We start from the raw sequence: 16,055 nt of genomic DNA, 5'->3' as shown, positions 1-16,055 counted from the left end.
TATTTACTTTTTAAATAAAAGTCTCTAAAAAAATGAAAAAGTCTGCATATCCTCAGCTAGATGGTTGCTGGTGTTTGAGAGGGTTGGTGTTTAATCTATACTAATTAATAAAAGGCAAAGCCCTCACTGACTCACTGACTGACTGACTGACTGACTCATCACTAATTCTCGAACTTCCCGTGTAGGTGGAAGGCTGAAATTTGGCAGGCTCATTCCTTACAGCTTACTTACAAAAGTTAGGCAGGTTTCATTTCGAAATTCTACACGTAATGGTCATTACTAGAACCTGTTTTTTGTCCATATACTCTAATGGAGGAGGCGGAGTCACGTATCGCGTCATCACGTATTACGCCTCCTACGTAATCACGTGAAGTGAAGACAAGGAAGAGATTTACAGCACGAGTCAAACGCGGGAACGAAGGTAAATGACCTTAATTGTTGAGTGTCTTTTAATACTGTGTAATTGTTGAGTGTCTTTTAATACTGTGTTAGCATACATATTAACAGATGTGCAATTAAACGTGTGCATTTACGGGGTGATTTCTCAGGCTTACAGCTTGAAGTGATCACTCAAGTGAAGGCAGCTTCACAGAAAAACTGATCCTTAACAAACTGTTATTGGTATATTTTACCTGAATTTTAAAAGGTTTTCTTTTCTTCTTAATAAAAATTTAAAAGCAGAACTTCGCCGGTGCAAACCGCGGGGATTTGAGCGACTGACGCATACAGACATATTCATGAGTGCAGGTACTTCGGAAAGAAAGCACCGTGTAAACCTAAAGTTTAAATTAAGTTCATAGACCTACAAAAGGTTGCCATTGATCTGAGGCAAGATTGCTTTTCTCCTGTACAACTATACGTTGCATTCTTAACAGAAAGCTTGCACAGCTTGGTCATATTACAACTGGAGTGCTGAACTGACAATAGATAGATAGATAGATAGATAGATAGATAGATAGATAGATAGATAGATAGATAGATAGATAGATAGATAGATAGATAGATGTGTATGTATGTATATATGTATATATGTGTATGTATGTAGATATGTATATATGTGTATATATATGTAGATATGTAAATATGTATATGTATATATATATGTGTCTGTATGTGTGTATATATATATATATATATATATATATATATATATATATATATATATATATATATATATATATATATATATATATATATATATATATATATGTGTGTGTGTGTGTGTGTGTGTGTATGTATGTATGTGTGTATATGTATGTGTATATGTATGTTGATATATGTATATATATGTGGGTGTGTATGTATATATATATGTATATATGTAGATATGTGTATATGTAGATATGTATATATAAGTATATATGTTTATGTATATATATATATATATGTTTACATAACCTCTTTAACACACTACTTCGCTGTGAAGCGCGGGTATTTTGCTAGTCAACAATATGCACAATGGGGTGTTTTTGTGGTGGGTGTTGATGGACAAGTATCCTTGTGTCAAAGAATTGGAGATTCACTAACCTGGGTAACGTATGCAACTACTATGGCAAGCCAAATTAACATTTAGAAATAACTCTAAATGCATTTTATGAAATCTGGAAATGCATTTTATGATATCTCAGACAGATCTCAAGATATCTAGAAATGCATTTCAAGATGTGGGTAGCACGGTGACACAGCGTAGCACTGTTGCCACTCAGTTTGGAGACCCGGATTTGCTCCGGGGTCCTCCCTGCATGCAGTTTGTATGCTTTTACTGTGTCTGTGTGGGTTTCCTTTGGGTGCTCTGGTTCCCACCCCCAGTCCAAAGACATGCATGGTAGGTGCATTGGTGATACTAAATTGGCTTTTGTGTGGTTGGGGTGGGTGGTGTTAACCCTGAAATGGACTGGCGTCCTGTTCATGGTTTATTCCTGCCTTGTGCCCTTTGCAAGCTGGTATAGTCTCCAGCACTCCCTGCAACCCAATTCAGGACTAAGCAAGTTGGCAAATTACTGACTGATTTCAAGGTATCTGAAATGCAATTCAAGATATCTTAAAATACATGTATATATGGCATCCCAAATTAACGTTTAAAAATATTTGAAAATTAATTTCAGATATCTTAAAATACAGTTTACTTTATAAGATATCTAAAAGTCATTCTGAGATATCTTAAAATAAATTCTTTAACATTGTAAGATATCTGTAATAAAATTTAAGATATCTCACATGCCTTTCAAGATATCCCAAATACATTTTCAAATATTTTAAAATAACTCCTTGTGCATTTCAAGATATCTCAAACTCCCTTCTTGTAAAACTTCTTACTCTTCAATGGGACTATCTGTCTATTTAAATATGGCAACCCAAAATAACATTTAGGGATATCTCAAAATACATTTCAGATATCTTAAAATGCAATTTAATTTTTAAGATGTTTAAACCTTTTCTTGAGATATCTTAAAATAAGTTCCTTAACATTTTAAGATATTTGTAATTAAATTTGGGATATCTGAAATGAATTTCAAGACATCTCAAATACATTTTCAGAAATCTCAAAATAATTTCCTGGGCATTTCATGACATCTCAAAACCCTTTCACGATATTTCAAAATTGCTTCCTTCAAAATGTCTCATTCTTTCAATGGGACATCCAGTCTATATTAAGATCTGAGATACAGTTAGGTCCATAAATATTTGGACAGAGACAACTTTTTTCTAATTTTGGTTCTGTACATTACCACAATGAATTTTAAATGAAACAACTCAGATGCAGTTGAAGTGCAGACTTTCAGCTTTAATTCAGTGGGGTGAACAAAACGATTGCATAAAAATGTGAGGCAACTAAAGCATTTTTTTAACACAATCCCTTCATTTCAGGGGCTCAAAAGTAATTGGACAAATTAAATAACTGGAAATAAAATGTTCATTTCTAATACTTGGTTGAAAACCCTTTGCTGGCAGTGACAGCCTGAAGTCTTGAACTCCTGGACATCACCAGATGTTGGGTTTCCTCCTTTTGAATGCTCTGCCAGGCCTTTACTGCAGCGGCTTTCGGTTGCTGTTTGTTTGTGGGCCTTTCTGTCTGAAGTTTAGTCTTCAACAAGTGAAATGTCTGCTCAGTTGGGTTAAGATCAGGTGACTGACTTGGCCATTCAAGAATTTTCCACTTCTTTGCTTTAATAAACTCCTGGGTTGCTTTGGCTGTATGATTTGGGTCATTGTCCATCTGTATCATGAATCAATTTGACTGCATTTAGCTGGATTTGAGCAGACAGTATGTCTCTGAACACCTCAGAATTCATTCGGCTGCTTCTGTCCTGTGTCACATCATCAATAAACACTAGTGTCCCAGTGCCACTGGCAGCCATGCACGCCCAAGCCATCACACTGCCTCCCTCCACCGTGTTTTACAGATGATGTGGTATGCTTTTGATAATGAGCTGTTCCACGCCTTCTCCATACTTTTTTCTTGCCATCATTCTGGTAGAGGTTGATCTTGGTTTCATCTCTCCAAAGAATGTTTTTCCAGAACTGTGCTGGCTTTATTAGATGTTCTTTAGCAAAGTCCAATCTAGCCTTTCTATTCTTGAGGCTTGTGAGTGGCTTGCACCTTGCAGTGCACCCTCTGTATTTACTTTCATGCAGTCTTCTCTTTATGGTAGACTTGGATATCGATATGCCTACCCCCTGGAGAGTGTTGTTCACTTGGTTGGCTGTTGTGAAGGGGTTTCTCTTCACCATGGAAATGATTCTGTGATCATCCACCACTGTTGTCTTCCGTGGACGTCCAGGTCTTTTTGCGTTGCTGAGTTCACCAGTGCTTGCTTTCTTTCTCAGGATGGACCAAACTGTAGATTTTGTCACTCGTAATATTGTAGCAATTTCTTGGATGGGTTTTTTCTGTTTTTTCAGCTTAAGGATGGCTTCTTTCACCTGCATGGAGAACTCCTTTGATCGCATGTTGTCTGTTCACAGCAAAATCTTCCACATGCAAGCACCACACCTCAAATCAACTCCAGGCCTTTTATCTGCTTAATTGATAAGGACATAATGACGGACTTGCCCACACCTGCCCATGAAATAGCCTTTGAGTCAATTGTCCAATTACTTTTGAGCCCCTGAAATGAAGGGATTGTGTTCAAAAAATGCTTTAGTTACTTCACATTTTTATCGTTTTGTTCACCTCACTGAATTAAAGCTGAAAGTCTGCACTTCAACTGCATCTGAGTTGTTTCATTTAAAATTAATTGTGGTAATGTACAGAACCAAAATGAGAAAAAAGGTGTCTCTGTCCAAATATTTATGGACCTAACTGTATCTTAAAATGCACAGGAAGTTATTTGAGATATCTGAAAATGTGTTTCAGATATTTTGAAATGTGCAGGATGTCATTTTGAGATACCTTGAAATGTATTTCACATATCTGAAAGTGGACAGGAAGCTGTTTCAAGGTATCCTTAAATGTATTTCAGGTATCTTAAGTTGTATTGTAGATATCTGAAAATGCTATTGAGATATCTGGAATCAATTTAACGTCTTTTTAAAGATTTCTCAAATAATCTCAATTTGAGATATCTTCAAATGCAAGAATTCTCAAGTGGAGCAGGGACCCAATTTAAGATACCATGAAATGAATTTGATGTATCTAAAAATGTATTTTACATAACTCAAACAACAGTGAATTTCAAGATTTCTCAAATGCTTTTTAAGATATGTAAATTATATTTTCAGATATCTTAAAATAACTTCCTGTGCAATCTGTGATATCTTAACATAGACAGGAAGTCCTAGTGAAAGAATAATAGGAGGTGATTTTGAGATTTTTAAAAATCTAGATGCTGCTGTGATGTGAAATTTTGCATACAAGTTGATAAATATTTTGTATGTCTTTATCTGTAACTGATAGAAAGCAATGGAATATTAGTGTTACATTATTGATAATAACAGCAATGGTTTGATGGTTTAAGAACCCCTTCCCCCCCTTTTAGGAATTTTACGACAGGGTTGGGTGAAGTGCCTCAAACAAATTTAGTAAGTGTTTCTCTGCTGAAGTCTCTCAGTCAGTCCCCACAGGAAAGCCAGGCTGCCTAACTGCCAAGTTTCACGATGTAGGTGTGAACGTATTCTCTGCCCCATTGGTCTGAAATGTGGCTGTTTGGAACTGCCTTGTATCAAAAGCCTTTAAGTACCATGACACCCTATTGGCTGTAAGGTGTGGACAGAAAATCTATAAATTTGCTTGCTTTACCCCTCATTCTCTCTGTCACAAATATCTGATGAAAGAGCATCTCACACCATGAACTGAAAAGGAAAACACAATGAAGAACACAGCTCGGCAGCCATATTGAGACAGGCATGCGGCCTGTTCTGAAGAAAGCTGACCACAAATGAGGACTTAACTAGAGATACTTACTGTAACTAACAAGTCTGTGTGCTGCCTGAAATTACACAGCAGCAATTTTCAGGTTGTATGGTTCCCAGTATTCACTTGTACTTTGCTTATTGTTATTATTTATGAATATTATCAATAATACATTATTTAAAGAGTAACTGAACTCCTGCTTGTCTTTTACTACATCTAATTGCCTGAGGTTATAAATGTAGAAGGGAAAGTGGGGAGAAGTTATATGGTACAATACCTTATAAATAGTGGTAATTCTGTAAGATTTAGCTACACGTTAATAATAGAAAAGGGGAAAGTAGAGTAAAATATTAATCTACCAAGACAAAACAGATGCATTTCCATATATCTTTAATTCACTGTGAGATATCTAAAATGGGCTGCACGGTGGTGCAGTGGGGGCGGCACGGTGGCACAAGTGGTAGCGCTGCTGCCTCGCAGTTAGGAGACCCGGGTTCGCTTCCCGGGTCCTCCCTGCGTGGAGTTTACATGTTCTCCCCGTGTCTGCATGGGTTTCCTCCGGGTACTCCGGTTTCGTCCCACAGTCCAAAGACAAGTAGGTTAGGTGCATTGGCAATCCTAAATTGTTCCTAGTGTGTGCTTGGTGTGTGGGTGTGTGTTTGTGTCCTGCTGTGGACTGGCGCCCTGCCCGGGGTTTGTTCCTGCCTTGCGTCCTGTGCTGGCTGGGATTGCCTCCAGTAGACCCCCGTGACCCTGTAGTTAGGATATAGCGGGTTGGATGATGACTGACTGACTGATATCTAAAATGCACTTCCAGATATCTCTAAATGTTCATTTGGCCCACCTTATGGGAAGTTATTTTAAGATATCTAGAAATTCGCTTTTATTTGAAAGACCTAAAATAAATTTTTAGAGATCTCAAATTCATTTCATGATATCTTTAAATGGATCTCTACTTCACTTGAGATATCTTAGAATGTATTTCAAGATACTGTATCTCAAAAACAACTTGAGATAGCTTTAAAAAGACATTAAGTTGTTTCAAAGTATCGGAACAGCATTTTCACCCATCTACAATACAAATTAAGACATGTGAAATACATTCCAAGATGTCTTATAATAGACTGGATGTCACTTTGAAAGAATAGGCAATTTTACAGAAAGCGATATTGAGATATCTTGACATTGTCTCATCACATTACAATAACAATATTCTTTTCTTCGTGACTTACTGGATAGGAAATGTCATGAAAGTGCAGTCACATGGTGTCACTTTCCCCAGAGTCACCCCTAATGTGGTAGAGTAGAAGTGAACAGCAGCTTTGTGAATGTCTGGTTGTCTTTTTTATCTGCCATTTGACTGGTCCAGCTGGTATATCAGGTGTGTTGAGCAACTTTACATTTTCTTCTTGTTGTAGGTTACTAGTTGTCACTTGTCACATAACCATGAATTGTCCCCAAGCTTGTCTCAGCTGTTCCTCTTTTCCCCTCTCCTCCTTTTCTCCAGGCTGTGCTCGGCCTTTTTCTAGTCCTCCTAGTTCTTTGTCTTGGCCCAGTCGCCTGAGGTCAGACTTGAACCTGAGTTTGTCCTTGTTGAACTTAGCAATTGTTGTGCTAATGTCCACTTGTCCATTTTAAAGACATTAAAATATGTTGACTTTAAACCGTCCTGTGACTCCTCTGTGGCTTCTCTGCAGTCTGCAGCCTGTAGCTGTCACACTCACATGAAACTAAGACGTCAATAGTCAAGTCTGAGGATGAGCTGAGCAATAAGGACACAAACGAGCAAAAGGAGATAAGTGCTTAACGGTTTGACAATACAACAAAATGAAGTGTTCAAAACCTAAATAAAGTGAAGTGCTTCTTCAATAGATAAGTTAATAAATAAATAAATGAATTAATATTCTCCAATAAAATGAGTGTTCATTGGTGGAGGTTAAAATCACAATAAACAGTCAATAAATAATGCACTGATATAAAAGAGGCAGGTTTTGCCCTTGGCCCTTGAGTGCTGTGTGCTCACTCCTCTCACTTCTCTCAGGCCCACTTCTTGACCACTTGTCTCTGCTCCACCGCTTTAGCTCAGCAACGATTCTACATTTACTTTATTTCTCATTTATCCTCCGTCTCCATCTTTTCATTTTTCTTTCCTGTTCAGTTCTGTTCTTGACTATCCTGCTCAGCTCATTTTAAACTCACTGGGGTGCAGGTGTCTAATTACAGGCCCCAGAACACTAATGAGGACACTGGCTGAACCACACGTGTCTGCAGGTGTAAAGTGCGCTCCGCCAATTCACCACCAACACTCCAGGGCTGCTCTGCTCCCCCACACTACCACATCCACCTACGCCCCTCTGAGTCCACCATTTTAATTTAAAACCTGCACACAACCACTGACCCCTAACATGTGTCACCACACAGCTTTGTATTTAGTATTAGGGCAATCCCAAAAGTAAGGTCTCCAAAGCGGTTGGGACGTAGAGAAACTGTTCCTACGGCTGTAGGCCACACTGTTGTGATTGGTGCTTCCTCCACTCCCAAACAAGCATGTGCAGCTTCGCTGGGATGCTCAATCTTGGCTTTGCAGTCCTTGAAAATGAACCTCCCGTTGAACGCTACCACCAAGTGCGAAGTTCGGGCAGGAGACCGTCAATTTCCGACGAGAGAGTCGCAAAGGTTGAGGAAAACATGCGTAAAGATCGGCGGTTGGAACTTCATCACCCACCCACCCTATAGTCCGGACTTGGCACCCAGTGACTACCACCTGTTTCCTAAGTTGAAAGAACATTTTTTCCAGAAGACGATTCTGCTTCGATTAAGAGGTGAAAGATGAGGTTCAACGCTTCCTGAAGGACATGGCGGCGAGCTGGTATGACATGGGCGTTCTAAAACTACCACAGCATCTACAAAAATGCATCGACCGAAATGGCGGTTATGTAGAAAAACAAATAAGTCTTTAACCTTTAAATTGAAGTAAACATTATAGAAAATAAACGATTGTTTGTATTTCTAAAAAAATAGGAGACCTTACTTTTGGGATTGCCCTCATAGTAAAGAGAATCACGCAGTGACCAGAGTGACCAGTAGGGCACAGGACTAGTGTGACAGGTGTCCTTAGTGACGTCAAATTATTCAACTCTCCAGTCAACTGTTTGATGGTCTGCTGGCATTGAGGAAGACCCTGACTGACTGAAATGATAAAAGAAGGATTTGTAACGGTTTGGTCCTGTGATGACATCAGTGAAGACCATGTGTGTATAAAAATATCAAAAAGGCGCTATATACTGGATTATTGAGAAAGTCATGTGACAGTCTACATTGATCATGTGGTGAGATTCTTGTTTTAATGTCCCACAAGAGACAAAATTGTGAGTTACAAACACAAGACGGCGCCACTCCTCACACTGGAGTATCTCAATGACGCGCCCACTGAGGTCACCTTCCCAGAATCCTCTCAGTGTCTCTGATCGTCTACTGCACATGATGTGTGTGTCCACCTGTTGGTCACTAAGCCCACTGACAGATATATGTCGATGTCCTGTGTAGACCTGGGGGTTATGTCTTGTAGAATGATGTGGGCCTGTTCAGTCCACTTGGCTATAATGGCGGTCACTTCCTGTGTCTCCCCCCTTACTGTCCACACTGCCTTTAGTCCTAATCCTCTACTCCCTGTGATCTTCTCTTTCTGTGTATGGCTGGCTGGTCATTTCTACTGCTGCTGTCCACCTTTCCTCCTGTTCCTCTGTCTATCCTCCTCTCTTTTCTTCTCCTTCTCGTCTGCCTTGTCCTCTTCTTTTATTCATCCTTTTCTTCATTCTGTTCATCTCCTTCTCTTGTCCCTCTTTATCTTTGCTATACTGTTCTCTTTGTCCTTATCTGTCACTCCAGTTCAGCTCTAACTGTCCACTCCTCTTTGTCTTCTGTCACTTTAGTCGTCTCTTCTCCTCACACTGACTGTGTTTCTCCTCCTTTTTATATTTCAGTGATTTTAACAAACTTTAGTGAGGACATCAGAAGAGTATAAGGGGGAAAGTGACAATGGAGGACAGGAACAAGTATGAGATTAAAATAAAGAATGGACAGCGTGGGCTTGTGGGACAAGAAATAAAACAACATTCTGGACAGAGAGGATGAGGAGAGTGACCAGTGTGGTGGAGGGGCTCAGGGTCACAATGCTGTCTTTATGAATTGAATTATTAAAGGAAATCTGCAGTTGTGTCACCTCATGTCCATCTGTCTGTCCATAAGGGACACTGCAGTCTGTCCTGATTAAACACAACGTTTGTGTTGTGGGAGTGGAAAAGTCAGAGTGATAATGTGACAAGAAATAAAATTTATGAGACACACACACAGACACACACACACACACACACTCACACACACTTGTTGTTCACTCACCTCAGTTTCTCTAATTTGCAGTTTTCACTCCTCAGCCCCTCACACAGCTGATCCACTCCTGAATCCCCAATGTTGTCATTGAAGCTCAGGTCCAGTTCAGTCAGTCGTGAGTGTGGAGAAGAAAGAGCTGAGGAGAGAGCTGAGCAACTTTTGGAGGTAAGATGACATTGATACAGGCTGTGGAGAAGAAGAGAGAGAAGTGAGGACATGAGGAGAGACAGACAGACAGACAGACAGACAGAAGGACAAACAACACAAAGGTTCAACGGCCACTTGTATTCTGACTTTTCACTGAAGTGCAGTGTGAACACGAGACCACTGCGATTCTTATAAAGTAAGGCGCTATATACCTGACAGTGTCTCCTGCCTTCACACTGGACTGACTGGTGCCAAGTCATTCAGACTGACTTGTGGACATCAACACTGGATTAGAACGTCACAGACATGAGACTGACGGCGTCCTGCACTCATGTGACCAGATGGACTTGTCACAGGTGACCATGGGGTGATGATGACAAACTGGGATTCTTGTCTGTCATTTACTACTCAGGACTGGCAGCTCTAGTAGTGAACAGCAGCAGGGACATTATACTCAAACTATATAATGCACTAGTGAGACCACATCTGGAGTATTGTGTGCAGTTCTGGTCACCAAGATATAAAAGAGACACAGCAGCACTTGAAGCTGTGCAGAGGAGAGCAACCAAGTGCATCATGGGACTAAAGGACATGTCCTACTGTGACAGACTCAGAGAATTAAACCTTTTTAATCTGAGCAGAGGAGACTGTGTGGGGACCTCATCCAGGTATTTAAAATCCTCAAAGGCATCGATAAAGAAGATCCTGCAGAATTCTTTCAGCTTAAGGGTGAATCTCATACTCAAGGACATCAATGGAAATTAAGGTGAAGTGCATTTAGGACTTAAGTCAGGAAGAACTTCAGTATGCAAGAGTTGTGTGACTCTGAAACAAACTACTAAGAGATGGAGTTGAAGCAGAAACCTTGACAACCTTTAAGTCTGGATGAGACATTGGGACAGCTTAGTTATTAACTAAACAAACAGTCTTGATGGACTGAATGGTCTCATCTCATTTGTCAGATGTCTTATGTTCTTATGTCACCTTACTTCATCTCTTAAATGACGCCATGTAGAGCACCAAGACTAATGTGAGGCTCCTATTTGTAGACTTCTCTTCAGCCTTTAACACCATTCAGCCTCACCTTCTTGCACAGAGACCTATTAAAGAATTTAATTACGACTTCAGTTTGGTAGGATGGCTGATTGACTTTTTAAGAGACAGGACTTGAAGAGTGAAAGTCAATGGCTGTCTGTCTGACATGTCGTCCTCATCCACAGGTCCCCTCATGTCTGTTCTTTCTCCTCTTTTGTACTCCTCTACACTAATGGTGGTCTCAGTAACTTTGAGGACAGGTTCATCTTAATATGTGCTGATGACTCAGTAATTGTTAGCCTACTGAGTGTGAATGAAACCAGTCCTGGTCCAGTGGGAGATGACTCTGTGAACTGATGGGATGAGTCTTTTCTACTAATAATCAAACTTAGAAGCAGCACCAGTCACCAACAAGAAATGATCACCAAAGAGCAGGCAGTGGAGATCATTGACAGTTATAAATATCTGAGGAAAATCAAAGACTCAATGTGACCTTTAAGGGAAGCACAGAAGCCATCGGCACCAAGGGACAGCAGCAGCTCAACTGTTGTGGATCACAGGGGTGTATACAGTCATCCTGACCACAACACAGACATGCTGGGCACAAACTGCCACACAACACACCTTTATTAATATTTGGGGAAGCACTTTCTTTTCTCCTACAAAGAACACAATGTCCACACAATGTCCGCAAAACAAAAACACAGTTTCTTTCTTTCTTTCTCTATCCACTTCTCCCCCGACTCTGGCTCTCCAAATTAGAGTCATGCTGGTCCAATAATTTTGATCATTTTTATATTCAAAATCGCTGAATTGGAACATTTCCTGTTCAAACTGAGAAAGAGAAAAACCATTACCTATATAATCATTTTAACAGTATAAGTTTGTATTAATAAGCTAGGGATTAATTGCTTCTAATAAGACTTACATATCAAAGTATTAATTGTGTACGATGCAAAACTAAAAAGAACAACTTGTGACATTTGAGAAGAACTGCTGACTCTTAGTCTGTACTCAGGAAAACTGCTAATCTTTTTTATTTTCAACATCTGTGGGTTTGTCAAATCAGCAGCAACAGATTCTTCCACTTCTGCTTAAGTTGTTTGAACAAATGTGTTGTAACTTTTGGGCATATTACTGAACCCCCCAAAGAATTGTGTAACCTTATCTCATGCTAAGCTTGTCTCTGAAGAAGTAGACAACTCTTATAAAAGGGAACTCACCCCCCTGCAAGATTGGGCTATTGCTGGTGACTTTCAGTGACACTAGCTGACAGGGGCTGCAATAGTCTCTCTGCTCACCAAGAATAAAGAAATTGCTTTTTGTCTCAGAATCAGTGTCTGCCTGCTTTTGTCTTGAACTTTCGTCTACAAAATACAGGGGAGAAACGCAAGGTGCACCTGCGATGAGAGGACACGAGCCTCACCTCGGACTGTGCTCTCCCTCATGCACTGGGTTGATGTATGTAGTTGTGCCTGTTGCTGTCTCTCTGTATGTCACCAATATAATGTGTGAAGACACGTTTATTATACACCCTGACTTTCCACAGTCTGGCTAATATGTTTAATGAATGTGTGTGACATATTTAGTCTTGCTGATCGGACATAAAACCGAGGTGAAAAGGCACAAGGTATGGCAGACAGTACCGTGCCACACCGAAGGAGGTGCCTGTGAGCCTGACATGTGCTCGTTGCTGCTGTTCTTCTACGCAGAGGCGCCAATAAGTTAGCAATATCAGAAGGTCAAGTGCACAGCAGCAGGCTGTTTATTTTTATTCTTTGTTCCGACTGACTGCCAAAATGGAAGATTAAGACTTTTAAAACTAAAGGAAAATAAGGAGAACTTTTACAAGAAAGTTGCGGAAGGAAGGATAGGCTTCATTTCAAATAAAGGTAAGACCATAAACGGTTTTCAATTTTATAACAAATGGGATCAGACTAAGAAAAAAATCCAATATTTAAAAACTACATTTTGACCTTAAACAAAATATTCTTTTGCTTTTCTTGTTATCCTTTTGTTGAACAGTCTGTATTAAAATAGATTAAAGCATCAGAATTAAAAGCTTTTAAAAACAACTAAATATTTCAATTCAGGTCAAAATTGACATCCACTTTCTTTTTGTACACCACTCTATACTTTCATTTGTATTGAATGAGTATGAATTGTGGAATTGCAACGGTAAATTTAGAACACCTGGAGGGTACGGAGCAAATGCGATCTCTCTGCTCTATCTTGCCACTATAAATGTAACGTTCTTTCTTAGCCAAATATGTACCTTACATATGTGTGTGTAAAGAATGTTGATGAGATATGAAACATAACCAGTAGTCAATGTGCATGCTGCCAGTTGAATAGTGAATAAGCTACTCTTTGGGGTTCATATATTTGAAACTCTGAAGGAAGCCATGAACCTCACTGCATGTCACTGCCCTTCAGTACTGGCTGCAGAAATCGTCAATGGACAGTCTGCTGGCGCCAGTGGCCGAGGACCTCGTCAGTGTACAGTGCATTACAGGCGCTCATCAAGTGAATATTTTCACTATGTGGCTATCTGTGCAGTGGACATTGTTGCAGCATGAAGAAATCTTTCGAAATGCGTGCTTGTTTAAAGCTTAAAAGCAACGTGCTGCACAGACCGGTTTCTTGGGTTGAAACATTTGATCTTGCTGACTGTACTCATTAGGCCACTTAATCATTTTGGTCATTGATCGTCAGGTTGTGTTTAACAGCATTATGAATTATAAGTGTATTTTGTTGACTGAAACATAACTTGCATTGAAATATGTGCAGGCCGGCATTTGTGGGTTTGCAACAGAAAAAAAAAAAACTAACATTGTACTAAAATAATGTAAAAAAGCAAGAATTAAATAAAATAAAAGCTAAAATTTTAAATACAGAACTAAATACAGCAAAAATACAAATTGTTGACTCCACTGAAAACTAAAATAAAAATAAATTTTATAAAATAAAATAAAAAGTAGAAGTACAATTAATATCAGAACTGAAATATCACCGCTCTGATGCACAGTCTCTATTTTAGTTCACTTTTAAGAGGGCCAATGCTACGTATTTGCACTGAGCTTCACTCCGTCACACCCGCAGTGCTGAAAGCCATTAGCTGACTCACGAGGCACTACATTCAGTTTTCATATGGTGTGGGTGTACATATATTAAACATAACACATTTTACTAATATAAAAAGTCAACTGGGTCTGGTTCTCCTAACGTAACTGAGTCACTTTACTGCACTCACATTGCAATAAGGACAATCTAGTGAGAATACACACCATTAATGCACAAGTCATATGTGATGCCATGATGAGGCTGACAAACATCATGTCTCCATGGACTCAGTCTACTTGTGATTCATTTATTTTGAGGGAAACTAGCTGTAGTAGACCGTTGTTTTTCATTAGGCCTGTACTGTTTGTTGTATCAGCAATCATCTTATTACATGTGCCAGGTAACATTGGGTACCCACTCAAACCCTGACATCTTACACCTTTCCTGGATCTCCAGAACACAGAGAAGTGCTATAATGCTGCAAGTGATCTCAGTTGCAGAGCACCCAGATGCTGTTGAACGCAGATAGCGTTTTTTTTAGTTTTATAAATGAGATCCCAGGTGATTTGTTAGATTTCAGTCTCTTTAATCTAATTAGTGCATCTACCCCTTTGACTGAGCCTATTCCTTTCTTTTAAGTGGTTTTCCATTACTTCACATATGTAGTATTGGCTATTGCACTGTCTTTATATTTTAATTCCAATATGATTTTTCTGATGAACTTTGGGATGAACTTGCCCTGCATTATATGAAAAACAATTTTAAAAATACTCCATTGGTTCTCAACTGTCTCCATATTTAAAGTCTTATTTAGACTTTGTTGCATTGGCTCAATATTTACTCTAATAACATTACTGTAGCGGTTCAATCACCCACAATTCTATTGTGCTGTAGTCATTAAGGCTTTGGACTTTAAACTCTGAGATTATGAGTTCATATCCCACTTATGACCGTGTGACCATGAACACGCCACTGTCAAATAAAAGAAATGTAACCCATTCTGTTTATCTTTCCCATCTCTGTTATTTGCCACATTTCTCTTCTTTCTATTGTATCATACTTAGAGTATGTGCAGCTACATATAAACCTAACTCACTCATTTTATTCTCCTAACATTAAGTCAAGCATATTTTAATGTATTACTTACTTACTTTAGCTTTTAAACAGTGGACTTGTATATTTCTATTTACACTACTGGGTCTCTCTTTATGTGAAGGTCTAAACCAGGCCTGTCCTAAACTCCCTGTCTCCTCAACTAAACTACTCACACGCCTCCCCAGTGCCCCTCCAGTTCAAGTGTAGAGTCCCAATACCCCACAAACCAAAGTCCTTCTGTGCAAAACCAAGATTTGAGCCGTGTGTCAAACCTGCATAGGTCGACTTTCAAAGAAGACCACCTTCTCAGTTCCGCCAGCTTGGCAGCTTGGCACCTAATTCTTTAAATTTGGATTGTAGACCTGACAGCCTGACCTTACTTGAGTCATTATTTTCAAGCATGGACAATGACAACTGAATTCACTTCTACTCTGGCCAGGAGCCTATCCACCCTTCCAGACTCTGGAGCACACTTGTGCCTCAGTCCCCTTAATGAGTGAGTCCCCCACTATCACTACTTCTCTCTTTCTGTGGACTGATTTTGAGATGACCCATTTGGTCTTGTCATTCCCACATATCATCTCAGAGTAATCAGAATCTCTGGCCATCTCAGGAATGTAAAGAAATCAGTTGGACAATAAAACTCTGAGGTTGATGCCCCCAGAGAGTACCTGACCCACCTGTTTTTACCTCTCTGATATGAAGTCTCCTCCCACCTCACTTTGGAGGTCCATACTGTCTCCCCTAAAGCACACCTGGGAAAAATGTGCCAATTTCTAATTACAATGCAGCTCAGTGATTCCTTCTTGAGTTCTGCTGGCATCTCCTGCAGATACAGGCCTCCTGGGAGCAGACTTCATCAAAGCCAGTTTTCAAGAACTTCATTATCATAAAGGACTAGCATTGTGTTGGTGTAATGAGTAAAACACGTTTGGGTGGCACTTAAGTACTTCTAACAAAGTAAACTGGCCCT

The 16,055-nt window shown here is 39.5% G+C and overlaps 1 protein-coding gene across 50 annotated transcripts in view; it reads right to left on the bottom strand.

Annotated features, from left to right (window-relative positions):
• The window catches only part of LOC114645182 (NACHT, LRR and PYD domains-containing protein 3-like), a 913,740-nt gene that overhangs the window by 338,749 nt on the left and 558,936 nt on the right, over positions 1 to 16,055 (bottom strand). For 45 of the 50 annotated variants that reach the window (XR_007933951.1, XR_007933953.1, XR_007933955.1 and 42 more), the window contains one exon: positions 9,752 to 9,928. The exons of the other annotated variants lie outside the window; for them this stretch is intronic. Coding sequence is in view for 40 of the 45 variants with exons in the window: in XM_051921718.1 (XP_051777678.1) it covers positions 9,752 to 9,928 (177 nt within the window). In the remaining 5 variants the exon portion in view is untranslated. The remainder of the gene's footprint in view (positions 1 to 9,751; positions 9,929 to 16,055) is intronic. 50 annotated transcript variants of the gene reach the window in all.

Source organism: Erpetoichthys calabaricus, assembly GCF_900747795.2.
Source record: "Erpetoichthys calabaricus chromosome 1 unlocalized genomic scaffold, fErpCal1.3 SUPER_1_unloc_22, whole genome shotgun sequence".
Lineage (NCBI taxonomy): Eukaryota > Metazoa > Chordata > Cladistia > Polypteriformes > Polypteridae > Erpetoichthys > Erpetoichthys calabaricus.
Note: the sequence above shows the minus strand (reverse complement) of the source record. Positions and strands in the feature narration are given on the sequence as shown.